The sequence below is a fragment of the Streptopelia decaocto genome (genome assembly GCF_964273445.1).
Source record: "Streptopelia decaocto genome assembly, chromosome: 6".
Classification (NCBI taxonomy): domain Eukaryota; kingdom Metazoa; phylum Chordata; class Aves; order Columbiformes; family Columbidae; genus Streptopelia; species Streptopelia decaocto.
This window is the reverse complement of record NC_138660.1, coordinates 30,342,040-30,369,911: the sequence shown is the minus strand read 5'-3', so window position 1 is coordinate 30,369,911 and position 27,872 is coordinate 30,342,040. Positions and strand designations below refer to the sequence as shown.

At 41.0% G+C, this 27,872-nt stretch overlaps 1 protein-coding gene across 14 annotated transcripts in view; it reads right to left on the bottom strand.

The window, feature by feature from the left end:
* Positions 1-369: 369 nt before the first annotated feature.
* The window catches only part of ABI2 (abl interactor 2), a 62,210-nt gene continuing 34,707 nt past the window's right edge, over positions 370-27,872 (bottom strand). For 2 of the 14 annotated variants that reach the window (XM_082056493.1, XM_082056487.1), the window contains 7 exons: positions 18,400-18,497; positions 17,782-17,928; positions 16,627-16,751; positions 12,928-13,086; positions 9,307-9,393; positions 8,811-8,984; positions 370-5,733 (listed from right to left, as the gene is read on the bottom strand). In XM_082056493.1, the coding sequence (XP_081912619.1) occupies positions 5,558-5,733; positions 8,811-8,984; positions 9,307-9,393; positions 12,928-13,086; positions 16,627-16,751; positions 17,782-17,928; positions 18,400-18,497 (966 nt within the window). In that variant the 3' untranslated portion in view covers positions 370-5,557. Of the gene's footprint in view, positions 5,734-8,810; positions 8,985-9,306; positions 9,394-12,927; positions 13,087-16,626; positions 16,752-17,781; positions 17,929-18,399; positions 18,498-24,497; positions 24,516-27,872 lie in introns of all 14 variants that reach the window. The other 12 variants (XM_082056498.1, XM_082056488.1, XM_082056486.1 and 9 more) reach the window with 10 other exon arrangements.

Below are 27,872 nucleotides of genomic sequence, written 5' to 3'. Positions count from 1 at the left end.
CAACAGCTGATGGCTGGTAAGTGTTCTGCAACACCTCTGGGCTCCACTGTAGGGAGTCCAGCTCTGTTCACCTCTGCTGGAGTACGCTCGCAGGCCGGCCCCACATCACTCACCAGCTTGTACAGCACTGCCTGCAGCTGCTACAGTCGTGGCGATTACAGCAAGGGTGCACAAGTGGTCAGAGGCGCTGCTGAAGGCAGCAGGCTGGATGACAACGACCGCAGCTCTGCTGTGTGACGTGCTGCGCTCAGAGCTCCCGCCACAGCTGACCATCGCGAGCCACTGTCCCTGTCCTCGCCCTCTGGAAAAGCCTGGAGCCAAAGACAAGGAACATGACGCAGCAGTGGCGCGCTCACAGAACACGTGGGGTGTGCTTTGTTCTTTTTATTTAGGGCTTGTAACAAGAGGGTTTAGTACACAGCAACAGTTAATTCCAAGTACAATTAAAAAAATTTAAAAATTGGGTTTTGCACTCACTGGAAGGTGGTTCAAATGGCACACACAATAAAACGTTACTGGCGGCATACAGCTCCCCAGAGTCCTGCAAGCTTGGTCATTTCCAGTGGGCTCTGCACTCATCCACTGCAGCAGCAGTGCCAAAAGCAAAAGCACAGAGTGCTTCTCCACTGACTGCAAACCAAAGTGGGGGTATCTGCTTTCAGAAAGAAGTGCATGGACAAAATCCATGTTAGACACTGACATCTCCAGCAAATTCATAGAAACTACTTGTCCATGCAAGTTGCAGAAGACACTTTTTCAAATGTGAAAAGAAGCACTTGGTCTTTACAAAAAAAAAATATCTCAGACATGTCAGCACTTAGCAAGGTGCTGTAATGGAAATGGATTTGTACACAGCTCTTCCTCATTAGTCAATAGTGGTAGGATTCTTAGGAGGTGTTAAGAGAAACACGAACAAATGTGCTGCAGACGTTTCAGCAGAGTCACCACGCTGATGTTCAGCAGGATGCTGGATGTAGGCTTACCTCTGCACAACAGGCTGCTGCTGACTGTACTGGTTTGTAATACAGCTTGTAAAGGTGCTAATAAAACAATTAGTATGTTTAGAGTACCAAAGAAAAACACTTCCTGCATGGGCAGGAGATTGCACAAAACACAGGGGTGGGTTTTGTTTGAATGAAAGCAGCAGAAACACTATGGTCTATGAAGTATTCTTTGTAACAGCAGTTGGCAAACCTTGGCCACATCAAGCTTTCACTAACCATCCCATGGACATGAGCTGGGAGGCCACTGTTCTTGCAGCTTCAAAATCAAAAGTACAGCAATGGGACTGTTACTACACACTGGCTGCAGCTACTGGGAGGAGGAGAAAAAACAAAACACACAGCAAGAAACAACCGTCACAAACTGTTCCCTTCTTGCACTATTCTGGCCTCTGTGTAAATACCATTTTATCCACAAAATGTGGCAGTGCCTAATACTGAGAGACACCAAACAGTGGGAAAGGTTATCTGAATGCCCAGTAAATTCCTGAAAGTGATGCCCCATAAGCTATAGTCCATCATCTAACTGCTAGGGCTCAATTTATGCCACCGTCTTCTCTAGAGAGGAGAGTTGTAAATACTTGCCTTAGTGAATGCAAAAGCTCTGTACATTTCTCACTGCTACTGTTGTCAACAGAGGAGCAGGAGTCTCTGCGCAGGTTTGTAATGCTTCCTGATACGCTGCAGTGCTCAGGCAGTGACTCCATGCTCAATGCAAGTAGGAGCCACAGTGCCATGGTCTTTCCAACAATTCTCTAGCAGCTTCCAGCAAGTTGCCCTGCAGAGAATACAGACACCGCCTGTTGCACAAGATGTCCCATCCCACCACTGGGAGGAGAAGCCCTGTGAATGGTCTCCTGTTTACCAATCCCTGTAAAGTCCCTACCTTTCCAGAAAGGAAAAGATGATGGAAGTTTTGCTTTTGATTTATCCCTGAAGCCCAGACACATAACTAATCAAAAGAGAGCTCACTTCTAGCAGAGGCACATCTGCAGCACTTGCTAGAAGGCAGGAGAAGTTGCTGAGAAGAGCACAGCATTAAATCACCATCAGGCACAGGTGGGAGACACCACAGAAGCACAACAGGTTGCATCACTGCACAACCATCTTCCACGTGCAGTCAACTATGTGCACATCCGCACCAAGCCAGCAGCCTACCTTCTGCCAAAAAAGGAGCTTTGGTCCTGCTGCTTCCTCGCTTGCGTTTCATGACCACCTGAAATGCCCCAGATAAAAGTGCCACTTTTCAGAAGCTGCAACATGGCCAATGTCAACTTTGCCTGTTACCAAGAACTCTCAGCAGCAAAGAAAGAACATGCCCAGGAGCTGTGAAAGGAGAACAAACTGCTCTAGCAAGAAGTAGCTGGGTCTAAGCCTGTCTGGTAAGCCACAGAGCACTGGGACTGGGGCGCTGTGGTTCAAATGAACTGCACTATCCAGCCCGTCAGGAAACAACTAACCACAGGGGCACGCTGAGTCCCAGGAACAGTCAGCATCCTCAGCACACACAGCAAGTTCTGCCATCTCGCCCTGGAGCCATGCTGACCTCGTCCTTGCCAGAGCAGAATCTGCAGCTTGCCTCTCCTGCCCCTCTCAACCCTCTGCTGCAAAAGCCAGTGAGAGAAACAAAGAAGCTGAAGGCATGGTAGAAGAAGAAAAGAAAAAAGAAGGGGTTGGAAGGAAAACAAACAAGAACGATGCAACCGCAGCCATCCCTGTCAAGCTGGAATGAAGGCACCAAAATAACCTGCTCTGTACGTATAATAGATGGGGACAGAGTCAGCCAGCCCTCGAGACGCAGCTGTAGTTAACAGCTTTGTCCCTTGTGCCAAGAGCAAGGAAAACTTTCTGCTACAGCAAACCAAAGCAAAGAACAGTGTTAGAGGATGCTCACCGCTTTCTGTGCACAATGAAAACAGCTGGCTGGGCTAAGGCAGCTCTCACAAAGTGAGAAACTTACTCGTTTTGGCCATACAGCACTCTTTGGCCTGTTCTGGAGTGTTTCCTTCCCCCGTCTCTCACGCATCCACACCGCTGATTCAACAGCCTGTGATGCTGAACACCTTCAGCTGTGGCAGCAGAACTCGGTGATGTTGTGCGCCTATTAGAAATACTGAGGTGTTGCTTCCCACCTCTCCTTCTCCGCCCCCTTTTAAAGTAAACATGTAAATTAAAAAGAGAAGAGGAGAAGGTGGTTTTGGAGAGAACAAGGGACAAAACTGGAAACACAACCCTCACTGACTTTACTAGCATGCAATCTATGTAACATTATTATACAGTGCCTGTTTACCTTGGCCTGGTCTATGACCATTACATCACATCATCCCCAAACAAGCCACAGAATTTAAATCTGTACAAAATAAAAAATATGCATAAAGCTCAACAAATTACTTTACATTAGTAGTACATAATAAAGCATAAAACCAGCAGAAGGTGACCCAGAAATTCCATCCTCAGCATCTCTTGCAAGATAAACAATTCCACATGCTATCAGCAGGAACCAAACTAACCCCATCAGACCAACACCAGTTCTTTAAGGAGCTTCACACATGCCACTTTCAAGGTTTTGCAATAATTGTCAGCTTCCAGGAAGAAAACAGCATCTTGGCTACACAGCTGTGAACCAAGTGCGGAGAAATGAACCTCTATCTTTGCACCAGTTGTACCTCCTGTAGGCTTCAACCAAACTCATTCTCTCTGCACCGTCACAGGAGTCAGCGCACTCTTCCACAAGCTCACAGCAGGAGATCATGTTCATCCATATCTCACAAACACACCTCACCTGTTTGTTTCCTTGTTCTTCCCCCTCAGGCAGCTATGGTCCCTTCCTGCCCAGGTGTGCACCCAACTCACACCTCCATCCTGATACGGCACTAATTATCAAGCAAGGGGACTGGCGCCAATTACCTGTATCATTGCCAATACCATCGCAAACCCAGCTCTGGTAGCAGTCTCTTGTGCACTGCTCTGTTTTACACACAGGCCAGAGCAGACAGCTGCAGCGTTCCCTCACCTTTGACAAGCTACTGTTGGTACAGGCTGAAACTTGGCCAGGAGACACTCCAGAGCTGTCCCAGAAGATGCCCTGGCCCAGGAGGCTCCTCTCACAACACACAGGTCAGCTCCATTTGCGGGCTAACAGGACCGCAACACGAAGTTTAATCAGTTCGCTCTGTTAATGCCTTACTTTTACCAAAATATAAGGTTTAGTCCTTCCTAAGGGCAGACTAGAACAGCCATCACCGAGCAGCATTTTTAACTGAGTCTAGATTATTAATAAAAAGCAAATTATCAACACAAGGGGCTACAGAGCCTTCTTCATTTGGTATTACTCCACCCCAGATCCACCAGTACAGCTCAAAATATCTATTTCTTTATAATAATCAATGGAGAGGGCTGGGGGAAGAGCTAGGACAACTACTACTAGTTACTGCTTGGATTTCCATGGGAAACCAGTACACACAACAGCCCTTTTTACTTCCACTGAAGAGATTTTGGCATCAGACATGAAGACGACAATTGCCGTTTGTCCTGCCTCTGCACAGGGCTCTCACAGTATATATGCAAATCTAGTCATCAAGTACAAAATAGCCAATTTACAATACCTGATTGGATTTTTTTAAGATTATATTGTGCATAAGACTAAAGTTGGGGATAAGTTCCTCTAGTGCAAGCAGGTGTGAGTAGATTTGAACCTTAGATCACAGCCCCTAGAGTTTATGCTCAGACCCCAGGAGGACCTGTAAACTTTGTTTCGCATTCACTGTCAACGGCATCTATGAGTTCTGTTAAAACCGGCAGCACCCACGGCCAGTAGCTCACTGTGGAGAGGAGCACATCTGCATCAGTGCAGAACACAAAACAAATCAGTGGCATCAACAGATGAGGAAACGGGGGCGGGGGTCCCCTGGGCTGCAGCCATCTCAGTTGTCTAAACCGAAAGGTGAGTGAATGAAAGCCAGCTCTGTGTGCCCATGTCAGCCTACATATGCTGAGCAGCTGCAGAAGTGTTTATGCTAAAGATGTATCCAGCTCTCTGGAAGTCAGTTACAGGAACGGCTCTGTGTCGCAATCCCAGCATTTGCTAGCACACGACTGTTCTTCCAGCTGCACAGGAGCATAGTGTAGAAACAGGAGGGATGTGCACTGGCCAGTAACCCTTCACCGCAAGCATCCAGGACATCCCAAGCGCCAGGCACTGCTGCCAAGGGTGGTACCAGGAGGGCACAGAGGATTCCTGAGACAGATCTCAAAGCCTGTCAGAAGAAGTCAGAGTTTGAGTGAAGTATCAGCTACTCAATGAGTTTGTTACATCTGAATGGGTCAGCTTAATTCAACATCAGATGGCTCAGGATAGCCTCTGCTGGCAGCCGGAAGAGCCGCTTGTTCAAACAACTCAAATCACTATTGTTCTATAATGAGGAAAAAAAAAAAAGAGTGGTTGTTACAATTATCCTTCATTCAGTTATACTGGATGGGGCCCCAGAGGCTGGTGGAGATCTGGGAAGCCCTGACAGCTCCTGCAGCAGAAGACGTGGTGTTCTGTCCTCTGGTCTTCACTCCGAGTAATGCATGATTGACTCCACATAGTTCCCTGGGAAGAGCCCTGTCACTCCATTCATGACACCCTCATACCAGCCGTCATCGTTTTTCTTGATGACATAAATGATGGCACCTTCCTGAAACGAGAGCTCGTCTTCTTTGTCCTTTGTGTAGTCATAGATCGCCACCACTAGGAAAGAACAGAGTGTGACTGTTAGGAGAGGCACAGGGAGGAGGAGGAAAATCAACCTGGTACAAAGTTGTGGACATTGGAGGCAGTCAGAGAACTTGCTGCCTCATCTGTACATGAGCAGAACGACCTGCTGAGAGGGGCAGCTTCCTCCCTTGTACAAGAGCTCGTGCCTTGAAGCACATGCACCAGGACTACTTTAACCCTTTTATAAATTGTATTATTTCCAGACCCACCAGAGGAAAAGTTTAATATTCCACACTTTTGGTGTGGACTGATAGAAGGAGGTGGATGTAACTCTCCATTTTTATGAACAATCAGACCTAGTCCAAGATTCATATATTAAATGTATGTGCAAAACTAGATCTCTGCACAACAGCAGGAAAACACAGAAGAGGGAGAGTAATAAGAGCTCTCTTCAGATCACAGTGAGAATGAGCCAAGGTGGATGTCTCAGACTTCCAGCAAGCTTGGCTGCCTCCACACTTCAATCTACAAAATGCATATGTGCACTTCCAGTGCCAAGGTGGGTAAATCCCAGTTAGGAGCCTGGAAGGAGTAAGGTGGTTCTCTGAAACAACACGTATACCTACTGTATCAGGGCATTTTTCTAACAGCTGCGGAATATTTTATCAAAGGCACAAAAGCTCTTAGGAAAGTCAAAGAAGTTGGACAAAGCACTGGCGAATATTAAAAGAGTATTGTCCTCAAGTGGCAGAAAATAGACATCAACTTGATATGTTTTTCCATTCTCAGTCCTATCATTATGTGTTCCATAGAGAAAATAAGCTATGCCAGACTCTGAGTACCTTAACAAATACACCAGTCACCGCTTTGAGCACTTGGCAATGAAACAGGCAGTGCTGCCATTGAAACAAAATGAATGTTGGACAGGGATCCTAAAATCTTGTACTGCGGATAGAAGGGAAGATACTCTAAGCCAAAGCAAGGATAAAAAAATGAACAGGATGTGTTCCTGAGCAGTGTCCAAGCATGCTATTAAACTCATCATTCTTTTCAAAAGAAAAGAGGTCATTTCCTTTTGAAGGAGCAAAAGAATCAATACAAATATTTACTAAGGAAACCTAGATCCTGAGGAGATTATAAAGTTAAATATATAAATCAGTCCTGGTGGAGAATCAGAATATGTACAGAGATTTTTTTTTTTAATTAATAAATCTACCAAACAGGAGATTTCTATAATTTGACCAGAGCATATTTAAAAAACACATGTTGCTGGTTCTACACTTATGCCAGCACAGCTGTTGAGTAAGGAAACAAAACACAAATGGAGAAATTAGTAAATTTTTAGCTTAAAAAACAGAAGTTACTATATGAACACTTCATACTTTCTATTAAAGTCCTTCAAAATTCCTTTTTCACTGCCTTCTATTCCTGCTTATTTTAAAACATTTCTTTCTAGGGACACTGCACTGTTATTCTTCATTCTCCTGATAATTATAAACATCCAATTCCTTTCTTTCTCATTTCTGAGTATACTCTACTCCTTTCTTATACTGAATGGATTCATTATTTCATGTTCACAAGTAGGCAACTCTTCCCTAAGTTTGTGATGAAAGTTCCCTTCTTGTTAAGCCTCTCAGAAAATTACCTGAAGCCTAGTTTTGTCTTTACATCACCATTGCTTCCTCCTGCACGTTACTTTTGTACTAGCAACGTTCCTCTCTCTAAAAGACTGTTGAGTCCTTCTGTCTGTAGCCCCACCAGGTCAAGCTGTGAGCTTGTTCACAAACCACGAGTTACCAGGAGCCCAGGCCAGTATTGCAAAAAAAGCTCCAGATGGGCCAGGAAGCAGCAAGACTGACTCAGGAGGTGGCATCCTGCCCACTGAGACTCAGCCAGGACCTCTTTTGCTTTCTATCTGAACACGTTTCAATAGAGATATGAAAAACAGAATTACTCATTTTGGTTGATATTCTTCCAATCAGTGATCTTTGTTTTTTCAACAGTTACAGAGAGTTTGGCTGAACTCTGGTGCATCAAGCTGAGCACAAAAGTAGGCCAGACTTGATTATCCAACTGAAATCTGATAGCTGTGAGCACACACTTTCTCTATGTGGTTTGAGGGCAATTTTTCCCCCTGGACACCCATTTCTCTTCACCTGATTTGCAAACTGGGACAATTTCTTGCCTTGTTGTGCCACACACCCAGACACACAGCTCAATGGAAAACTCCAGTGTGCTTTCCTGGACATGGCTGGCTGGCTGGCGCCATCACAGCCGTGTGGCAGCATCCTCAGGTTCAACATCCCCAGTAACTGTATCCTACCTAAGAGTTTCTCCATCTGTTCAAAATGGAGCTGCTATTCGCTTCCTTCCTCAGCTGTAGGTTACAGCAGGTCTTGGTGTCACATGTACCTCCCAAACCGCATGACCCCTTCACAGAGCAGGATCATTCTGAATCCCAGCTCCTATTTGACACCTCCTTGGTGCCCCAGCTTCTACATTCTCACTTTTGCAAAGGTTATCTAAACTAATCCTATTAAAAACACTTTCATATAAGCGAACAGTCATACCAAAAGAAGAAGCACAACTCCTAGGAACTGCTGCTCTACTTATTGGGGGTAATGGTGTCTGAACAGCCATTTCCTTCCATCAGGTTTGTCCGCTTTGAATCATGTGGCATAGAATGCTGTTTATAGGAACTTAAGGAGTTGCCACAGGAATCGTTATTTTGCAGTGGATAAAGCATTATTAGTGCACAGCAGGATAAATGTACGCATTCTTTGAGTATGACAGTTGTCTTGTAGCATGGGACTTTTCATTAACTTCAAAGATTATTTGATACAAAACTTCTTTCCCAACTCCAGCAAAGCAGTCAAATCTCAAGACATGGGCTGAATATAAGTAGAGCTCTTCATACAACTACAACTGAATCCACACCTGTGTCAATATCCCATTTTTTCTGCCATCCTAAAACTACTGTTTAACAGTTCCTCATACATTGTAAGCACTTTAATTTATTAATTTAATGAGTGTTTTTAAGAACAGACCAACCTTTAGATGTTTTAGTCATCTAGTTTTCAAAATACCATCTCTACTAACTCTAAACCTACCCTTTTCTAAGTAGGTCCTTGGTGCCCAGGGAGGGTCCTCCTCAGCGTATGGATCACTGTACTCCACCACAGCTGCCTCCTCCTCCTCGTAATCCTCGGGAGGTGGGGGTGGAGGTGGAGATTCATCAAACACCGGCTCATCCACAGGCGGTGGGGGGGGAGGAGTATCTGAAACTGAAAATAAGCAACAGTATGACCACGAAAATGTCTCTAGAACCACAGTAACAGGTTGAAGTAATAATCTCTATCCCAATTAATTGCACTGGGACTAATAGAACTTAAAGAAATACACTAGAGACAATAAAATTCTGAGAAGGAAGAATCGGGTTTCTCCAATAACATTATTCCCTTTTCCCCTCTCTTCACAATTTCAGACAAACTTTCAGAGGCAGCAGAGAAGGCAGAATTCTGGCCATATACAGACAAATCTTTCATCCACTCAAAACAAAAGCCACATCCAGTAACAAATCATAGCACAAGGAAGCAGCAAACTTACTGTTTTCTTGAACTCTGGCCACAAATCCCATTAGTGGTAACTGTGGAGTTACCTGTAGGATGGAGGGGGGAGGAGGAGCAAGGGAGGCTGCCGTAGAAATTAAAAAGAGAGAGGCATTCAGTTAGAAACACAACAAAGCAGCAAACAGGAAAGCAGACATGGTCACCACTCAGACAGGGCAGCAGGCTGCCAGGAAGCCGAGACGAAAATGCCGACATTCAAAGAAAAATGGCTCAGGTGGTTTAAGCATATTTGAATCCTTACTTCAAGGAGATTTCTCTATTTTTAAAATTTCCAGCCCAGCTCTTTTTCATAAGATTAAGAATCTATGCTGAAGTACTTTTCTGATCTATGAGATTCCCTTAAGCTGAAGTTTGCATTATATGAACCGACCTCACAAATACATCAAGAGGATTCTCCCCCTATAATCCTCCACCTCTCAGATCAAATTTATATTTATAGAGGTGACTTCAGTAACAGCATTCACAAATCCTTAGGAATGAAAATGTACATAATCAGTTTTCTCCAAAACATGGGCCAAAAAAACCCTCATCAAATGAGGCGGTTATTTTAGGTGAAACAGAAACAGACACCTCTGAGAACTGGGTGTATGTGGAAGACACATGACTTTGGAGCTTATTGGTAGAACAAAGCGCACTGTGGTGCTGCAGAACAACAGGGCCTGTTCCAGATGTGCTGCCTCTGTTCCAGATGTGCTGCCACATCTCCTTCCCACCTGATTTCACAGACCACTACACTGAACAACCGTCTTCATACAATACATATGAATTCAAATTTTAAAAATACACTATCAGCCAGTTGCAAATATTATAACACTGAACTGTGGTTTAAGCCAGGAATAAAAGTTTCAGTTATCTAGGTAAGTTAAAAAATGTAGTTAACTAGTTTTATCTAGTTTTAGTATTACTTTGCAAGAGTGATGCAATAGCATTCTTTAAGCAAGTTGCAAGATTATTTTTCAGAAAGCACACCTCACGAAAAGCACAACTAAATAATCTTCTTGTTAGTAGTGGCACACAAGAACATTTAGTCATGTCCAAAAGAACAAGGGAAAAAGGTCTATACTTCATGTGCCAGTACATTTATTTAGCTTGCAGAACAGAACTAAATTAACTTCAGACTAATTCCAGAGCCAGTAAGAAAGCTGCCAGGTATGACATAGTATTTTTCTGACTTGATTCACATCATCATAGAAAATGAGAAGAACTCCAGGGTATTTAAAATTCATGTATCAAAATTTGTTCTGTTTGCTTATTTCAGTAACGATTATCTGATGTGGTTTGAATGTCTTCTGTCAATCACATTCACATTCCTTTCACAACCACACACCCCAAACACAAAAAACACAACACAGTAACCATCCTTTCTGTTGTAGAAATATCCTTGTACCTACATATAAAGCAAGCTCCTTTATCTCACCATTTCATTTATATTTCTTGAGAAAAACTGAAACACATCTCTAATTACAGCTTCTTTGACTTGAATAATGTGATCTCTAAGAGTATTTACTCCTCCGAGTGTAACCACAGTAGCTGGAAAAAGATTTGGTTTTGCATTTTTTCAGAGCGGGGAAAGGGAACTTGAATGCGAAGTCTTACTAAAATGCTCTAATCTTCAAGAGTTCAGCATTCTTGTGCAACTATGAAGTCCCTGCCTTTTTAATTATGTATGCTATAGAAGTGTTCGGTTTCAAATGTTTCCTCTATTCAACATCATATGGATTCATACAATTCCATATGAGACCAGCTTCAGTTTCCTAGGTCCCTTCAGTGCCCATGTTCGTGTGTTATGTGTACTTCCTTGAAAGAAATAATGAGGCTTTCCATGTAGAAAAATAAACTTAGATACTGGTATCTAAGGCTGCAAAGTCAGAACACTTGTTAGGTGGCATGGCTGACAAGAGCTGCTTTGGGACAGACACATGCTGAGATCATTTAGGGTTTGCATTTCTTAATATTTTCTTTTCAGTCATTAAAAAGGTCTCACCATGAAGCAGAGAAATTACATTATTTTAGAAGTGGCTTTCAAAAGAATAGGACAAGGCAAGTCTTTCATTTTCCTGTGGACTGAATAAACAAAAAACACGATGCCAACATACTAAAAAATGGAAGCGGAAAAAACAGTAGCACTGTTTTATTGCCAAACAGCCTGCAAAGAAGAACAAGCCATAGCTGGCACACTCCTCTGCTGTTGTAAGGTCTCTTTTGCACCTCTTACATTTGTGTTCTCTCCCTCTCTTCAGGAATGCTGAGAAGCAATTGTGGCCCCTGTCCTGTCCCCACTAACCCTGACACAACAGCCCCTCTGTTCTGAGGGTTTTCATCTATTATGCATTATGCTTTGAGAATCCTCTTCTTTCAAGGTATGGGCCAAGAGAACTCCAGTATATCTGTAAAGCTAAGAAATTCTGTATTCTGCATGTATATTAAAAAAGTCTCTTACTACAACTGCTTATTTATGCTGTATCAAGTATGCCAGTATAATTGAAGTATTGTGATTTACAGCTCAAGTGACTAATCACCAGAATCACTATCTTCTTTTTGGCTACACAGACTGAATTGTGTTTATGTAACATTTAAAGCCTATTTGGCATCTTCTGTGATTACCTATTAATGATGCAATGGCAGCTGGGAGCGAATTATCCCTTTGCTAAAGCAGAAATGCACAGCAGTTGTCAGAAACTCCCTGGATATCCTGAAAATCCTCTTTAAGGCACAGGTAATCCTGAAAGGTTTCTTTTATTACTACTACCTTTTCCTGCTTGTCTATTCCTCTTCAGTCTTCAATATGCACATATGTGCTTAACAAATACCACAACTAGGATGCAACTAGGATGCAATTTAGTCCTATAACCTCCTCTGCCCCCTGTCCCCAGCAGCACCATCCGTTTCCTTCTCAAGTTAAACACACAGATCTCTCCAGGGTAACTCGCAAGCAGTAATATTTTAACCTGATCAAATCCCTTCAATGCAGATTGCAGCATTTGACCTCATTGCAAGTTTAGTGCTCAACTAAAAAAAGAAACTAAAACACACCAAAAACCAACACCACACCAATAATGAGGCACAAATGCACTGTAGAGCTTGCAAGCTGACATGCAATCTTGCCAGTAATAGGGCATTTCCTTGACAGGGAACCTTCAGTATGTCCCCTGTATCTTTCTGTAGCTTTGTCAAAAAAGAAAGCCTCCCCTACTCTGGTATCAAAACCTTCATGTTGCATCAGAAGCACAGGGAAAACGACTCCCTCGATAAAAAGCTACTGCGTTCTGCCTGACACGAGACACGCCACTCCTTGTTAGCATCTCATCCTACTGCACATGGTGCAGTGAAGGACTAAGGCTTGTCTAAGAGGGACCGTGAGGTCAAAAGTAACTTACATGGCAACAAAGCCAATACCGTTTTAAGCTGCTTGCCATGACAGAAGGTGAACGCTCTGTACTTGGACTGCAGCTTTGGCATGGGCACCAGCAGTATACTGGAAGTTGCCTGAGACTAACTGCAAGATCTGGAATGGGGACATAACATAAGATTTCAGAGATCTGAAGGACACCCCATTCAGCACTGCATTGAATTGAAAAGAGCAGAGAAACTTTCTTACCTGGGTTCTGGTTATAAAACGGCCCTCCGTTCATCTGGTTCTGAAGGCTTGTCTGTGATGTGATCGAAGGAGGACGCCGATATGGCAAAGATCCCCCTATTGTTGGGGGGGTGTGTCGAGACGCAGGCCTGTTCATGCTGTAGAACTGAACTGGGTGACCTAGGTTAGAAAGAGAATTGTTTTAGCAAAGGGAAGAGTGATGCCTGCGTTTTTTATATCTGCATTCAAGATTCAAAGGCTGTGAAAGGATTTTGGTTTTGTTTTTAAGACAGTCTGCATCCTGGGAGCGGTCAGCCCGTTCAGCTGCCAGCCTGGCAGGATTCTGGATGTCCCAACAGCAGCACAAACACAGCTCTCACAACTGCCTCTACTCAACACTGCTCACAAAAGCCAGTAGGAAATACAAAAGTGTCTAAGCTACAAAGCTTTAAAATAAAATAAAGTAATACCCAGTTATCCATTTTATAATGTATTATAATAACTTCTTGCAAATTTAGTTATTTATAAAACTGAAAAAAATAACACTTCACGGTCCAGCAATTCAGCAACATAGACGTAGAAACTAACTACATGCCCTTTCCACAATTCAAAGTTATTGCCTTATACAACTGCAAACCACAATACTAACTTAGTGCTGCTTAGGAAATATGCAGAGAATCATCTGGGGAGAAGAGAATGTTAGAAACTGCTTGAAGGATGCGATAAATGAAATCGTACTCCAAGACCCTTTTTCAGGAAGCTGCCAATTGAAACAACTCCTTAAAACTCGTTCTCCATTTTAATCACTTCCTGTATCACAGTAACTGACACTGAATCCAAGCAAGACCATTAAGTTATCTTCTGTGCTCACATAAAGTTTTCTGGCCTGTATTCTGTATATAAGTCGACAGTAAACTGGATTTGTTATACCCATACGGGTTACTACCCTCCCTAACTATTCCTACTCCATCATTTGCACTAGAAGTAAATTTGAGCTTTGAAGAAAAGAAGGGAAGAAGGGAAGGGCACTGTGGTTGAGGAGACATGCATGCGGGGAAGTAAACAGTGAAAGAGAACAAATGAATGTGCAATTGTTTAAAAATCTGCATTGTTCTCCACTATGTTTTGACTGCTTTGCAAAACTTCACACTAGGTCAGTAAATAAAATTCAAGCTGCTTGCTGTGTTACATGCTTCTAAATCAAATGCATGAACTACAGATTCACATTCGTCCTGCTTCGTCCTGCATCTTTCCAATGTGTCTATCTCCCTGTTACTCCAAGCACCAGTATAAATTAGTGGTTATTGAAGAGAAGGAAGGAGAGAAGAACTTGGATAAGAGATCCTTAAAGACCAAAAACTACAACCTCAGAAACTATCCAGTCTCTTCAAATATTTTATTTCAGAGAAGGCATGCTAGCAACCTCACTAATAGCACAGGGAAACAAAAGATGTTAAAAATATTAAGTAACTCTAAATTTTTCTTATGGAATTGTGAATACAAATTATAGCCATTAAAATACTAATCTCTTCTTGATTTTGACTTGGCAAAAATAAAGCAGCAATATGGCTTAAGAACTGGAGTACTGACATCGCATTAAAAATGGAAAACTGACTGAGGCCCCATATAGCACAGCTCATCTTCTAAACAGGAAAGTAGTTTGGACATCAGGATCCTCTTCTGATACCAACATTCATCACAGTTGAAGCTTCTAATCATAGTCATGGATTCTAGTGTAAGTATTTTCTAACTTTATACAAACCGCAGCACCTTAAACTAAACATGATTTCAAGAATGCTTCTGGCACACAATGGAATTCTTACTGAGACACCAACACAAATAGACACATTAACCAATCCACACCATTGTGATCGGCCTCCACTATAACTAAAAGTAACGAGATGTAGGTAACTGTATGAATGTGGCTGTCTACAGATCTTTACAATGCAGGTGCAACTCCTCAGCAAAAGCTGACACAGTGTCAGGGTTAATAAGCACTACATGCTGCAACTTCAGCATATGGGAAAAGGAAAAATGTAGGATGATTCTATAAGCATTAAAAAAAGCGAGTTGCAATATACACCATAAGTACCACCTAATAATACAAAATGCTTTAGTACTATTCCGCATAATAAAAACTTGTATTTTACCTGACACTGAACACACTAAAATTGCCCCTTTTATCAGTTCATTGAAAGGAGAATTGTCATTTGAAGGCACTGGTGTGACAAGTCACATAGAGTATACTTTGCTGGATGCACTTTTTTTTACTCCTCTACTGAAAGGGAATAATCAGATTCAAAACTATCAGTGCTGGTTCCCCACAAATATAATTATTCTATGAGATCTCAGTATCCAAATCACAATAAAATTATAATATAATAAATAACTATATCAACGTAAAAAATATCAAATTAGAAAATGAAATTATTGCTGTTTGTGAAAGTAGCACACCTTGAATTCTCTACTATAACCATGACCGTATAGTTGGGTATTACCAGGTATTTCCTAGGTATATTTAAAATAAAGAAGCCCACTGCTCCTGCTGCGCCTGTGCAAAGCCTTGGATGGTGACTGCGTCTGGGCTCACCTGCCCAGCAGCTGCAGCAGACACTCACCTGCCGAGGGCGTGGAGGAAGCGGCGGGGGGAGTTGGAGAGGTGAAGCCATCAGCAAGGGGCTGCGCTCCCACAGCAGCAGCCGCAGCGTCTGGGGCAGCGCAGGAGGGGGCAGGAGCAGGAGGAGCGGGGGCAGGAGCAGAGGTAGCAGGAAGGGGAGAAGTGCCAGCCGAGCCAGCTGGGGCTACGTGAAGAGAGGAGGAAGAGGTGGAGTTAATAAGGAGATCTGTTAGCGAGGATCAGAGACAGCCTTTGAGTATTCAGTGTTAGCTATTTATTAGATGCATAGTATTTGAGAATGCACGAGGAAATGAGAGAAAAATGGAGCTGTTAAAGAAAGACGTGTTCCTACGTAGACAGTAAATTAGGGTCAAGCAAATCCACTTCTTTCCACGTCTGAAGGGAACAATCCAGAATATTTCACTGAAATCCATTACTTGTCTTTAGTTTTTGTACAAATTAGAAAATATACAAAAAAGCCAAAAAAATTCCAGTTCTTTGGTTCAGAAACATCATGTATTTCAGATTGCACTGCAAGCCAGCTATAAGCTCTTCTTCACTGAAAGGGCTGAGCAAAGGAAGAAGGAGTAGTAATATCCCTTCTTAGCTCTGGCAGGACTGGGGCAATTACATCCAACAAGTGTCTTTTTGTGACAAATCAGGTTATGTTTGCATTAATGTACTAAAGATTTACTCTGTGCCTGCCTCTCATTTCATCTAATTTTCTAAAAGCATGCTTCTACATATCTGCATGAACAGCCCATGAAAAAAAGATGTATTTGCTTAAAAGGATAAGGGGGAAGCTTCCCCAGCCCACTGAAAAAGGTGGCGTGTCCTGCCTAGTCACATGCAGCCAGCCAGGCAAAACATTCTGACAAACAAATTCTATAAAAGAAGCATTAGAGCACATCAGATACTCCCCGAAAAGATACTACTTGATTCAAACTCATACTATCAATAGCAAGCAATTTTCGAGGATGGATGTTTCTGGATGATGAACTTTGAGACTTCTCTTGGGGTTTCTTCAGCACTGTGTTTAGGAGACTTGCAAACACTTAAGGTTAACACTGAGTCAGAAAGAGGAACAGCAAGTTTGCATTTACCTGGATAGACACTGGGAGGAGATGGTGTGGGAACAGCAATAGGAACACCCACACTTCCACTGCCACTGTTCTCTCGACTGCTGCTTCGACTGCTCGGGTGGCTCCCTCCGCTACTGCCACTGCTGCTGCAAGGAACCACAACAACCCAGCCGTGAACACGCTGCTGTGCATGCTGAAACCTACGATCCCTCATACAGCATTTTACTCATTCAGAAAAGTAACAGGGAACAAGAGAAAAGAAACAAGGATGGTGCAAACCTATATAAAGCTTAGTTTTCCTAAGACCCTTCACTTTGTCTTCAACAGAACAGGTTTTTCAGTTAGTCTTAGTGAACTTGACCAAAAATGAACCACTTCTGGAACCTTGTTCCAAAGCATGTCACTCCAATACTGTTAACCCCCCACTGAGCAAATACTGACCTTTCTCCTATAACTTATAAATGCATAGACTGTTTAGACTCTGATTTATATGCTTTCATATGAGACTACTGAAATCTAGAAATTGTAAGACAGTAAAGTCAGATTTTCTTCTATTTTAAATCCATCTGGTTTAGCCTTCCCCAAGTACTTATGATGTCTAAAAAGTAAAGATTTCAGGGGAAGTATTGAAACCTGTCACATCACAAAATTCCTTTTATCCTAGAGAACAGGCAAGCCTTTTGCAGAACCTTTGGTAATATACTTCAGCTGTACCAGTATCCTCAAAATACTATGCTTTTTCAGCTACTCAATCTATAAACATCAAAGGCTGTTCAAACAAAAATGCAAAATATAAGCATACTATGTAGTCCTTCAACATCTATGAGTCAAGTTGTGTACAAAGTCTTTTCCCAGTTTTCTAAGCATTTCATAAAATAATATCACAATCTACCTACTTTAAAGACATCGTAATTATAGTAATTCATTAAGCACCGTAACCAAGTGATGGCACTGAAATTAAGATGACTAGAGGATTAAGTGCAGAATCTTAACGTGATTCACTATTTGGGTTTGATTTGAGTTCATTCTCATGATGCCAAGTGATGTTCTCAGTCCATATAATGAATTAGCAAGCTTCACTGAGAGGTGCAGGTGGATTTGATATTTCTCATAGCATTATTTGTCCATATGCTCATCCGATACTAACCCCACTTTGTAGAGGACTACACTGAATACCTGTATGTGCGATTCCTCTGGTTCACGGAAGCGGTTCTAACAGGGCTCTGCTGCGACGGAGCCATATTGCGCGTTGGACTAGGCACGTAGTCGTTGGGGACCACCGGAGGACGTACCGGCTCCAATGTACGGTAGGGAGAGTGACGCCTACACGAGGACAAGAACATTTCAGAAGCAAATCAAGATAATACCACATCTTCCTAAGGTCAAAGTCAAGTTCATAGACTTAATAGGAAAGTCCTTTTATCACACACAGCACAAATAATGAACAGTGCCACATACTAATTTTCCAGTTGTTTAGCACCACCTGTCAAAGCCACACAGTTAATGAGTTTTTACTCTAAAGCATGTCGTTGTAAGTGTTCTGCAATGACAGAAAGGTTCCTGTTGGGAAAGGCTGAGGATGTCCACTGACTTCCAGCAAAAACGTGCTAACTGATATATTAAAGACACGACCAGTATAAGAGGATGTGGATATAACAACGCCTGACCTTTGCAAATGGTTAAAACAAAAAAACCACACACCACCAAAAAACTCCACACTACAGAAAAATAAAATCTTCCCTTTTTCCCCTTCTGTTCCCCAGCGCTGTTTACACGTTCAGTAACTGCACGTACCCAATGGTTCCTTTTCCTGACATGGGTGGACTTGGTGGCTTCTGGGTGGGTGGTGTTGTACGAGGCAGCCCACCCATCTTCATATTCTGTGTGCTGACCTGCAGGACAGAACGGGGAGAAGAAGAGCCTTTGCTCAGCCCAGCTGCTCGGGACAGATGCTGAGGTGCCTTCAGCAATTCACTCTTAAGGAGGGGAAGTTTTCAACAAACAAAAAAATTGAGAGGCCATGCATTTTATAGGCAATTTCCACTCTGCTAGAAGTCAAGAGTTGCGCTCAAAGGACTCTTTATTACACAGGGGTTTTTGAAAATTGTATAAACAAAAAGTGAATTTGCCTTTCGGCCTTCACATAAAGATGAATCACTGACAATACAGACACTATGTCTAACTTGGTTAAACCTCCCAGTCATCTCTGGAGATAAAGGCAGTTATTTCAGATTGCACTACAGTGCTAAATTTGCAAAAACATTTTTGAACACTTCAAAAATACTAAGGTTTATTTAATAGGCCACAATTTAATATAATACATATAAAAAATGGAGAAGTCAAAGTAATCTTTCAATATGATCCGTTAATGTTTTAATGTTTTCACAGTATGATAATATTTATTGTAAATATTATTTATGTATATTTAAATATAGTGAGAAAGCTACATGAAGAAAAATACAAATATCTACTTTTCCCCCCACCAAATCTGTAGCAATTTAATCTCTAGGAACTGATAAAGAAATGAAATGAAATTTAGCAGTGATGTAATGTAGTTGCGGTTGTCCCCTCCTCCTCTTTCAGGTTAAAATATTAACAAGGTAACTGTAATATGATTTAACTTCTTTTAAAAAAGTCATCTGCATTCCTGACTGATCCGTCTAGGAATCATAAGCACTTGTTACCAATGTCGGCACTTTGCTTATCTGTACGGTCAGCCAAGCATAACTCTCTCCATGCAGTCACCTTACAGGAACCGTGACACTGTCTTCTGACAGGTCTCTGTTAAACAGCTTTGATTTATGAATGCTCAGACTACTGCTAGGACACACAGATATTCAACAACCCTCAATAAGTGTGCTTCTGTCCCCTTTTCTGTTCCCGTCATCCTCTGTTTCAGCGTTTCTCTAAGTCTTGTCTACTTTACCCACCTCTCACGTAAAGAAGGCACATTGATCAAGGCAGTAAGAGTATTTGCAAACATAATTAAAGGCAAATTACTCTTTTAAAATTTGACTATACGACTCACTTAAAAGCCTGGCAATGTTTAGATTTGTGAATTGAAAAACATAGAGAACAGCATAGAGAGTAATATATTCAGTATTCTAATCCACTGAAACTTGCTTCCCCGGCTCTAAATAATCCCAGTGCTATCACATTTTCGATCTGCTGGGAGGAAAAGAAAACCAAGTGTTGGAAGGGGTATTTTGTCAGATTCAAAACCAGATGTTTGGATTTAGGGATTTAGTTGTTCAAGAGTACCTTGTAAGGTCTATTTAAGACAGTATTATTTTGCACTGCATTACAAAGTCCTTTAAGCCAACTCTAAGCAACAAGAAATCTAAAGTTAATTCAAGTGAGGGACGAGGTAAGCACTGAACTACAACTACTTGAAGGGAAGAGGGAAAGTGTAAAATGAAGTATATTTTATTCTATACACGGAACGTTAAGAAATAGCACAAAATCTGGTTTTTTTTTAAAGTTGCAGCACCCTTTCTATTTCCTCTTTCATTAAAGACGTGTTTCACTCACCGACCTACTTGACTTGTCTAAAAAACCACAAACAAACCCCACCACCTTACTTAACACTTACTGCAGTGTCACTTGCTATATTTCAAACAGCCCACTAAGCCCAGTAGGGCAGGGCTCTGGGTGTCTTTAGATGAGCAAACTCACATCAACCTGTGCGCCCCTGAACAGCCCATTTAGACGTTTTAACTGACTACACTATTGTTTCTTACCAGATGACGTAAGCACTTTACAGTTAACATAAATTCCATCTATTTAACCATGAAAAAGCTTATTTTTCGTATACACTGCAAATAAACACACCCTTGACATTGGATGGGAAGAAAGCTTTACAAGATGTGTCCGAAGAAAAACTGATCCTTTCTTAGCCAACAAAACTTTTGTCACAAAGAAGCCATTCTTATAAAAGCCTAAACTGAAAGATGGGGAAATGCACTGACAGTAAGCTGAGGTTCAGGCTCTTTGAAATGACTTTTCAACATTGAAATTGAAATATTGAAAGAGCAAGTAATAAAGTTTACAGGGCTGTCTTCAAATCTGACAGGATTGATGGTTTAAGATTAGCTACTCTAAGTGAAAAAACCTGATCTGAGTAACTTCCCCTTGGACTTACGGCCAAATAATCACAGAACAGAAATGAAGAATATAAAATTATTCCAATAGTTCCCATCAAAATGGACAGATCTGTGGAAATAATACCATGAAAGACACTAAAAAAGGTTACAGACTGCATTCAGGGAAATTAAATAATAATAATAATTTGAAACTAGACAAGTTGCAACTTCAGTTGAGACACAAACCGTAACATTTCCAACTGTCCCCTTCTATGACCACTTCCACTAGGAGGAGAGGGGAAAAGAAAAAAAAAAGAAGAAAAAAGGAAAGCCATTTATGTCTCCCCTTGCAAAACTTTATTGCCTTTTCCATTTTGCACCTATGGTTGTAAAGATAGTTTCCATGCACAAATCCAAATCCTCATCCACACACACATCCCTCGTACAAACATCTACAATCCGAAGCAACCACTAGAACTCAAGGCCACATCTGCATTTGTTGTCAAGTTTCAAAAATCCATTTTCTGGAGTAAGTCGGAATTTGCCAGAAATTGAACTGTTTAGATGACGTTTCCCCTATCTCCACACAGCTGGAGCTATCCAGATGCAACTGGTTTTAATTAGAGGGTGAAAGCAGAGCAAGGCATCTGGCTGCTGGTTTGACTGCAGGACCCCACGAGCTGGGCCTGGTTTGCAGTTCAGAGTTTGAAAATGCTTTTAGGAAAACAGAGCCTGCAACCAGAAACACAAAGGAGTATCTCTGTCTTTGCTCACAACTGCCAAAACAGCTAACCAAAAGAAAAAAAAATAAGAGGGGCAGTAATGATTTGGGCACAAAGATCAGAACACCCTCCAACAGCTGCCTATTCTCAGAGCAGGAAGCCAACCCTGTGAAGAGCCAAGTCGTGCACAGGCTCGATGCGGAACGCATGCAGGGATTTTTCCAATTCTTTTATTTGCCTCTTCCCACGGAAGTGAAATAGCACAAAATATCACCAACTGAAATTACATGGTGGAACACCAAATAATTCTAGGGAGATCTTGGATTTTTTCTTTTTTTCCTTTTACTGGATGCCTTGCAGAAGCTTTTTATATGTGAATTAGCAAGCACCTGCACTACAGAAGAAGACATCTTCTACTGAAGCTGTAACTTGGTCAGCACTGGAGCTGGAATTTGAAGTTTTGCTGAGAGAAACTACATAAACAAAATAAGCAGATTGAGCTTTTTTAGCACTCCACCATATAAGCAATTTGTAGTGAAATAAACTGGTTGAAACTGAGAAATCCTGCAGTTCACTCAATTCAATCCTTGGGAATGTTTTCATGAGCAAAATAATTCTCTGGATGACAACCGCAGAAATACACAGTTGGTCAGATAAAGGAGCTGATCATTAGACGTGCAAACACTATTTGCACCAATGCACTGTGTATTTTTGCAGCTGTAAGACACTGTCCTGGCTTTGTTAAAAAACAAGTTTCTCTTTTAGTGAATTTGCCTGTCAGCTCAAGCTTCATATCAGCTGCATTTTCCTGGAGAAACAGATACATTCTTTGGTAAATATAGCAATGGAATGTGAAGTTATTGATAAGCAGGGATGGACATCTCGTGAGAGGGGCAACGAGAAACTGGTGACCAAAAACTGACCAACTGTGTATAACATCCCATTCACATGATAATTCATATAAAAGTGAGAGATCACGAGGATCTCGTCCCTTTTCCTTATGGCCGACATTAGGAGAGGACTTTGTGAGTCGTCCCTGCGAACTGAGGCCAGTGACAGACTGAATCCAGCTCCGGTTGGCTGCAGAGTCCAGTCCAGGACTTTGGGTGCTGGCTCTGCAGTTGCTGGGACTTTCAAGATTGGTTTTATATAGTTTGTATTATTTTCTCTATTCTTATCAGTAGCATTAGTAAAACATTTTTAATTTTTCCAACTCTCTTCTCTCTATCCTTCTGTCCCTCCCGATCACCTGTGCTGAGTGGGAAGGGGGGGAGAGGGAGGGGTAAAAGGGGGAAGCAGGGGGGGAGAGGAGGTTAACAATACATCTGCCAGGGTTTTATTGTGTCCCTGCAATCTAAACCCTCGACAGACACCCACCTGCAACAAAGACTTCACATTTTTACTCTTCTGAAGAACATCTCATTGTCAGTTCAATTACCAAAAGAAAAATGGGATTTTTTTTCCCCCTAAAATTCTGAATCCCAGATGTTCCATACAATCACAGCTCAGGAGGAACTACTTTCTAAAGCCAAAGTTGGACTCAGCCCAGAAATTTTTATGTGGTGCTTTATAGTCAAACTGGATTTTCTAGAACTTTCAGGATGTCAAAAGAATCCTATTTTGCCAAAACTCTAATAAGAAAAAAACATGGCCCATCAGTGACTGCAACAAAGAAAACTGAGTTTGCAAGTTATGCTTTTAAGATCACTAATAAAAACATCACCCAACATGAGCGGATGCCCAGAATAAGGCATATGTGTGTGCAGACAGAAAGTGTCAGGAAGGAGAAATGTTTTGCAGTTCTCAAATAAAAAGCATTTAAACACTATGTGACTTGAAATACTGTACATCACACAGTCATATAAAAATAAATTTCAAATGACATGTGAGAAATCTCTCACTTATGAAACATTCTCCATTGTGATCAGATGTGCTACATACGCTTAAATACTTTCATTAAAGTATCACCTGGCCAATGTCATAGGGACATCATTGGGACATCTACAGTAGTACCTGGGTTTACAGGCAATCTTTTCAGGAATGTGCACAATTTTCTGTTAGATTTCTCCAGCCATAGAAAATACTTAGTCATTAAAAATATTTCACATCAACTTGGAACTTCATTTAATTAATATACCCATATTACATATTAGTATTCTATGTTCTAAGATACAGTTCCCTCTTTAAAACTGTGGTGGCTGCTACTAAAAAACTTTTGTAGCCTCTTTCCCCAAACCAGTTGCACTTCAGGAGGATGATGATCTCACAATACTCAACAAAGGCTATAACTAATGTGCTATGAACTCCAACATAATATCATATAACTTCATTTAACTGCTTGTCTAATTTATTTTATGATTTATCTTGCTCCTTCTGGAGCCACTAAGGCTACTAACATTTAAACCTCTTCAAAATCCTTGAGAATTTGACCTGCTTCAGTCTGAATTCTTTGATGCACTATTTATTTAATATTTGACTAAATGAACCACTTAGCTTGTTGTTTAAAGGTTAATATTTTACACAGCTATCAAATTTGTGACAATTTCCATACGAGTGCCTCTCAGTATTTAAATAGCACTAGCAGTTTCTGAAAAAAATCAAGGATACTGCAACTTTAAAAAATAACATACAGATTTGAATTTGTTACACACCTTTGGAGCCCATTATCTGAGCAATCTCACACTGAAACGTTCATCTCAATTAAAAAATAACTTATACCGCATATAGGATAAAAAGACTATTACACAGGGGGAGGCTCATTCAGCCACTAGCTATTCACTGTATCTTTTTGTCTACACAAGGTTAGCACAACATTTTTCCCTTGTAAATGATCTAGTAGATGTGCTGAAGGCAGTCGATATTTTGCCACAAAAATTTTAAAATGAGCTGTTTCAGCTTTGTTACATAAATACATCAATTCATATCACAAAATGTTTATCTACAATGAAATCATTCAATGGAAGGTCTGATACACAGGAGGGAGAACAGGCGTTTTGTGAAACAATCAGTAACATTCTTATTCATCATCTCCCCGTGTGTAATAGTCTCAGAAGAATAAGAATGGAAATCCAGCCCTGGGGTTTCTTACCTTAAATCTAAGCAACCACTTAATGCATAAATGGAGCAAATAAAAGAGGTAAGGAAAAAAAGCATTGAAAGGTTAGTTGGAACTTCAGGATATGAAGAGAAAGGAAAAAGAAAGAAAAAAGTTAAGCTTTCAGCATTAACAAAATAATGTATCAGTAGATCATAGAAAGAGTGATTAAGGCAGAATGTGTCATGAACAAAAGATTTTCAAGCTGAAATTTTCAACATACATTGATCACAAAGCCTTTACATTAACACCTTTAAATTAATGCTTGTATAGTGTTTACTCAAGTTCTTAGAGTGCTAACAAAAAATCAGCTTATTTTAGAATGAAACATGAGATGTAGCTGGATTAACTTCAGAGATTAATTTATTTGAGCTGTCAAAGAATAGCCTTATCAATACCCTGAGTTCATTAAAACTGCTACACGCATTAGTGCATTTACAACTAGCTGAAACAGAAGCCTCTAGAATATTAAGCTAATACAAGTTCTTTCCTAGACAGTGCCGTTAGTTAACTCTTAACCTGACGCCATGAGATCTCTCTTGAACAAAGATCAAGAGCAAACCATGACATCGTGTAAGAAGCAGAGCACTCTATATGGATACTGCACCACACATCAGTATTTTCTAAACTATGTCTTAAGACATTAACCAACAGTGAAATCTTATTTTAAAACCTTTTTGACATTAAGTCCTACTTCTTATTGGCACAATAACACGTACCTTCTTTCCTCCTAATATTTTTTTCAAAAATACTAGTATTTCCATTTGAATATAGTTTCATCTGTTTTCAGTTCAGCTAATCTAAATGTGTCATCGCATTTCTTACACCTTTTGTAACACCGAACATTAAGTATGCAGAACCTCAACTGTGTGACTCCAGAGTGACTACTCTGTTTCATCCATTTAAATCAAAAATAGATCCGAAAGTATTAAAAAAGAAACATATCCTGATTTACTAGAAAATCACCTGTCTTTGAGTTTAAAGTTCCACGGAGCTATTAACCAAAATGGTCTCTGCTTCACACAGCAACGCTGGGAAACCACGTCCCCCTGTCCTGGCCAGAGTGGACAGGGTTTTTGTCATCTTCTTGACTAAAGAACTCTTGGGAGGGATGAACAGATCTGAACACTTGGTAACTCAAGAAACATTTGAAAAGTTTTTGCAGCATTGTAGCTTCAGGGAAGGAAGATGAGGAGGCACTGCTGGAGTGATAGAGTGGCACTTAAATTCTCACCTATTAAGAAACCGTATTGTAGAGCACCTTTTCCTTAAGATGGTATCCACTGACGCTTCACATTTCTGAATGGAACAAACAGGTGCTCAGGTGCCTAAACTACTTCTCTCAACATAGCATTCTGGATTTCTTGGCCACGGACACTAGGTTTTTCTCCCGTATCATTCTCTGTTCAGTTCGCCATCTCTCAGGGGTTACACTGAATGCTTGCTGCATTAACTCTTTGATTGCCTTGACAATGCGTAACTCTGGGTTCGAGTACTAGAGGGGAAGCCCCATAGCAGAAAAAGTAAGAGGACAAAGAATGCAGACTCAGGCACCCTGATGATATCTGGAACTTTAATGCTATTTGAAGGGAAAAGTGCCACAGGTCAAGCAATAAAGAGCTATAAATAGGGAAATTTAAAGCTCCTACGCCTTTTCTTTTTTCCTTTGCTCTCCAGCAGGAGATCTAGTAAACTAATCTGTAGTTACTCAAACAGAACAGGTTCATAAGGACAACTGGTCACTTTCTCATCAGCAAGAATGGTTCATTCTTCTGTGCTGAACTCAGGAGTAACCTCATTGGAACTGATCTATGGATCTTAGTGTTAAGGATAGTATGATTTCAAGTTCTCTGCTTACTGTTTCACAAGTACACAATACTTATTCATATTCTAGATAAATCGAGTATATTGTAAATATCATTTGTAACATGTTTCAAGCATATCACAAGCGTAACAAATGGATGTAAATACACATTTGAGTCATCATCCATTTGATGAACTATGTTCTTTCAGAAGAACGTAATTCATTGCATCACAGTGAGTATGATTCTGCTACATTGAGGTAAGTGGGACATCAATTTTAATGGTTTAGAGCCAGTACTAAATAAGATTGTGCTACAGAGCAATTACAAATGATTCTTTAATGAGTTCTAAAATAATCTTATTAAAACAAAAGTGATCATTAAAATATTAGCAACAGTAATCCTACAGGTTAATATGCTCCATCCATATCCAGAAGGAGTTCTGCTGACCTGCATAAATTCAAAACAATTAGCAGTAGACTGGTACTAATTTACTGGTCAAATTTATAGCTATTAATGCTGAGTCTTTTTTGCTTGGTTTAGTTTTCCAAATCAAGCTTAAAGAGTCACTTGTCTTTCTAAAATGTGTTTAGGGTTACAAACTGAAACTGACTCTTTTGGTAAGAAATGCAGAAAAACCACTTTCCATTAACAAACAGGATGTTGAGAAAGCCTTGAATAAAATTGCTTGGAAAAGATATTTAAATAGGACTGTTCAGAATTTGAATTTTAAGAAATTGGTTAAACAACCTATTGCCATTTTAAAAACATCGATAACCTAATCCAGTTAGGTGTCAAGCAAAAGAAATTCTGGTGTACTTTGACTGGAAGAAGCATCTTACCTTACTGCTACTGAACAAGTTCATGGATTTGTTAGTTTGTCGTGTAAAAATGACACCGCTTTGTGCTATTTACCTTTCTTCTCCTGGAACTTTAACACTGTCAGTGTTCTCATTTCCGTATTTGTTTTCCTGGCAGCACAAGTTAACAATGAGCTCAGACCTGCTGAGACTGTGTTTACATTCAGGACATGCTTTTAAAAAACACCTAACTAATCTCACACATGATATTACTGCTGTCGTGCACACTGATCTAACACTTGCTTAAAACGGCCACCAGTTGTGTCTCAGTCTGATCTTTGCCCTGAAATTCCTCGTTTTTTCCTAGTCTGAAAGGGAGAACCAGCTGGCTTCGAACCTGGCAGCAATATTCCCATTCTGAAACTCCATATGGCGCAGAAGTTGTAAAGAGCTCACTTTAACACAGCACATCACAGGATACGGGTACAACTGACTGACAGAAAGAAGAAAAGGGAGCAGGTAATACTCCTTCATGCAAACCCTTTATTCGGTTGAGCTTCAAAGTAAACCAGCAGCAATTACAGCTGGGTCATACTTTGTGGTGCTAATTCAGGCAGAAAAGTGATGGTCACTGGCCTTTCAGCCCCCAGGTATATCCCTGGCAACTGAGTCAAATAACAATTGCAGCATCACACAAGCAGACATTCAGAAGCATTTTAAAAGGCGAGACCCACAGTCCCGAATATCCTCAGAAATAAGATTCATTG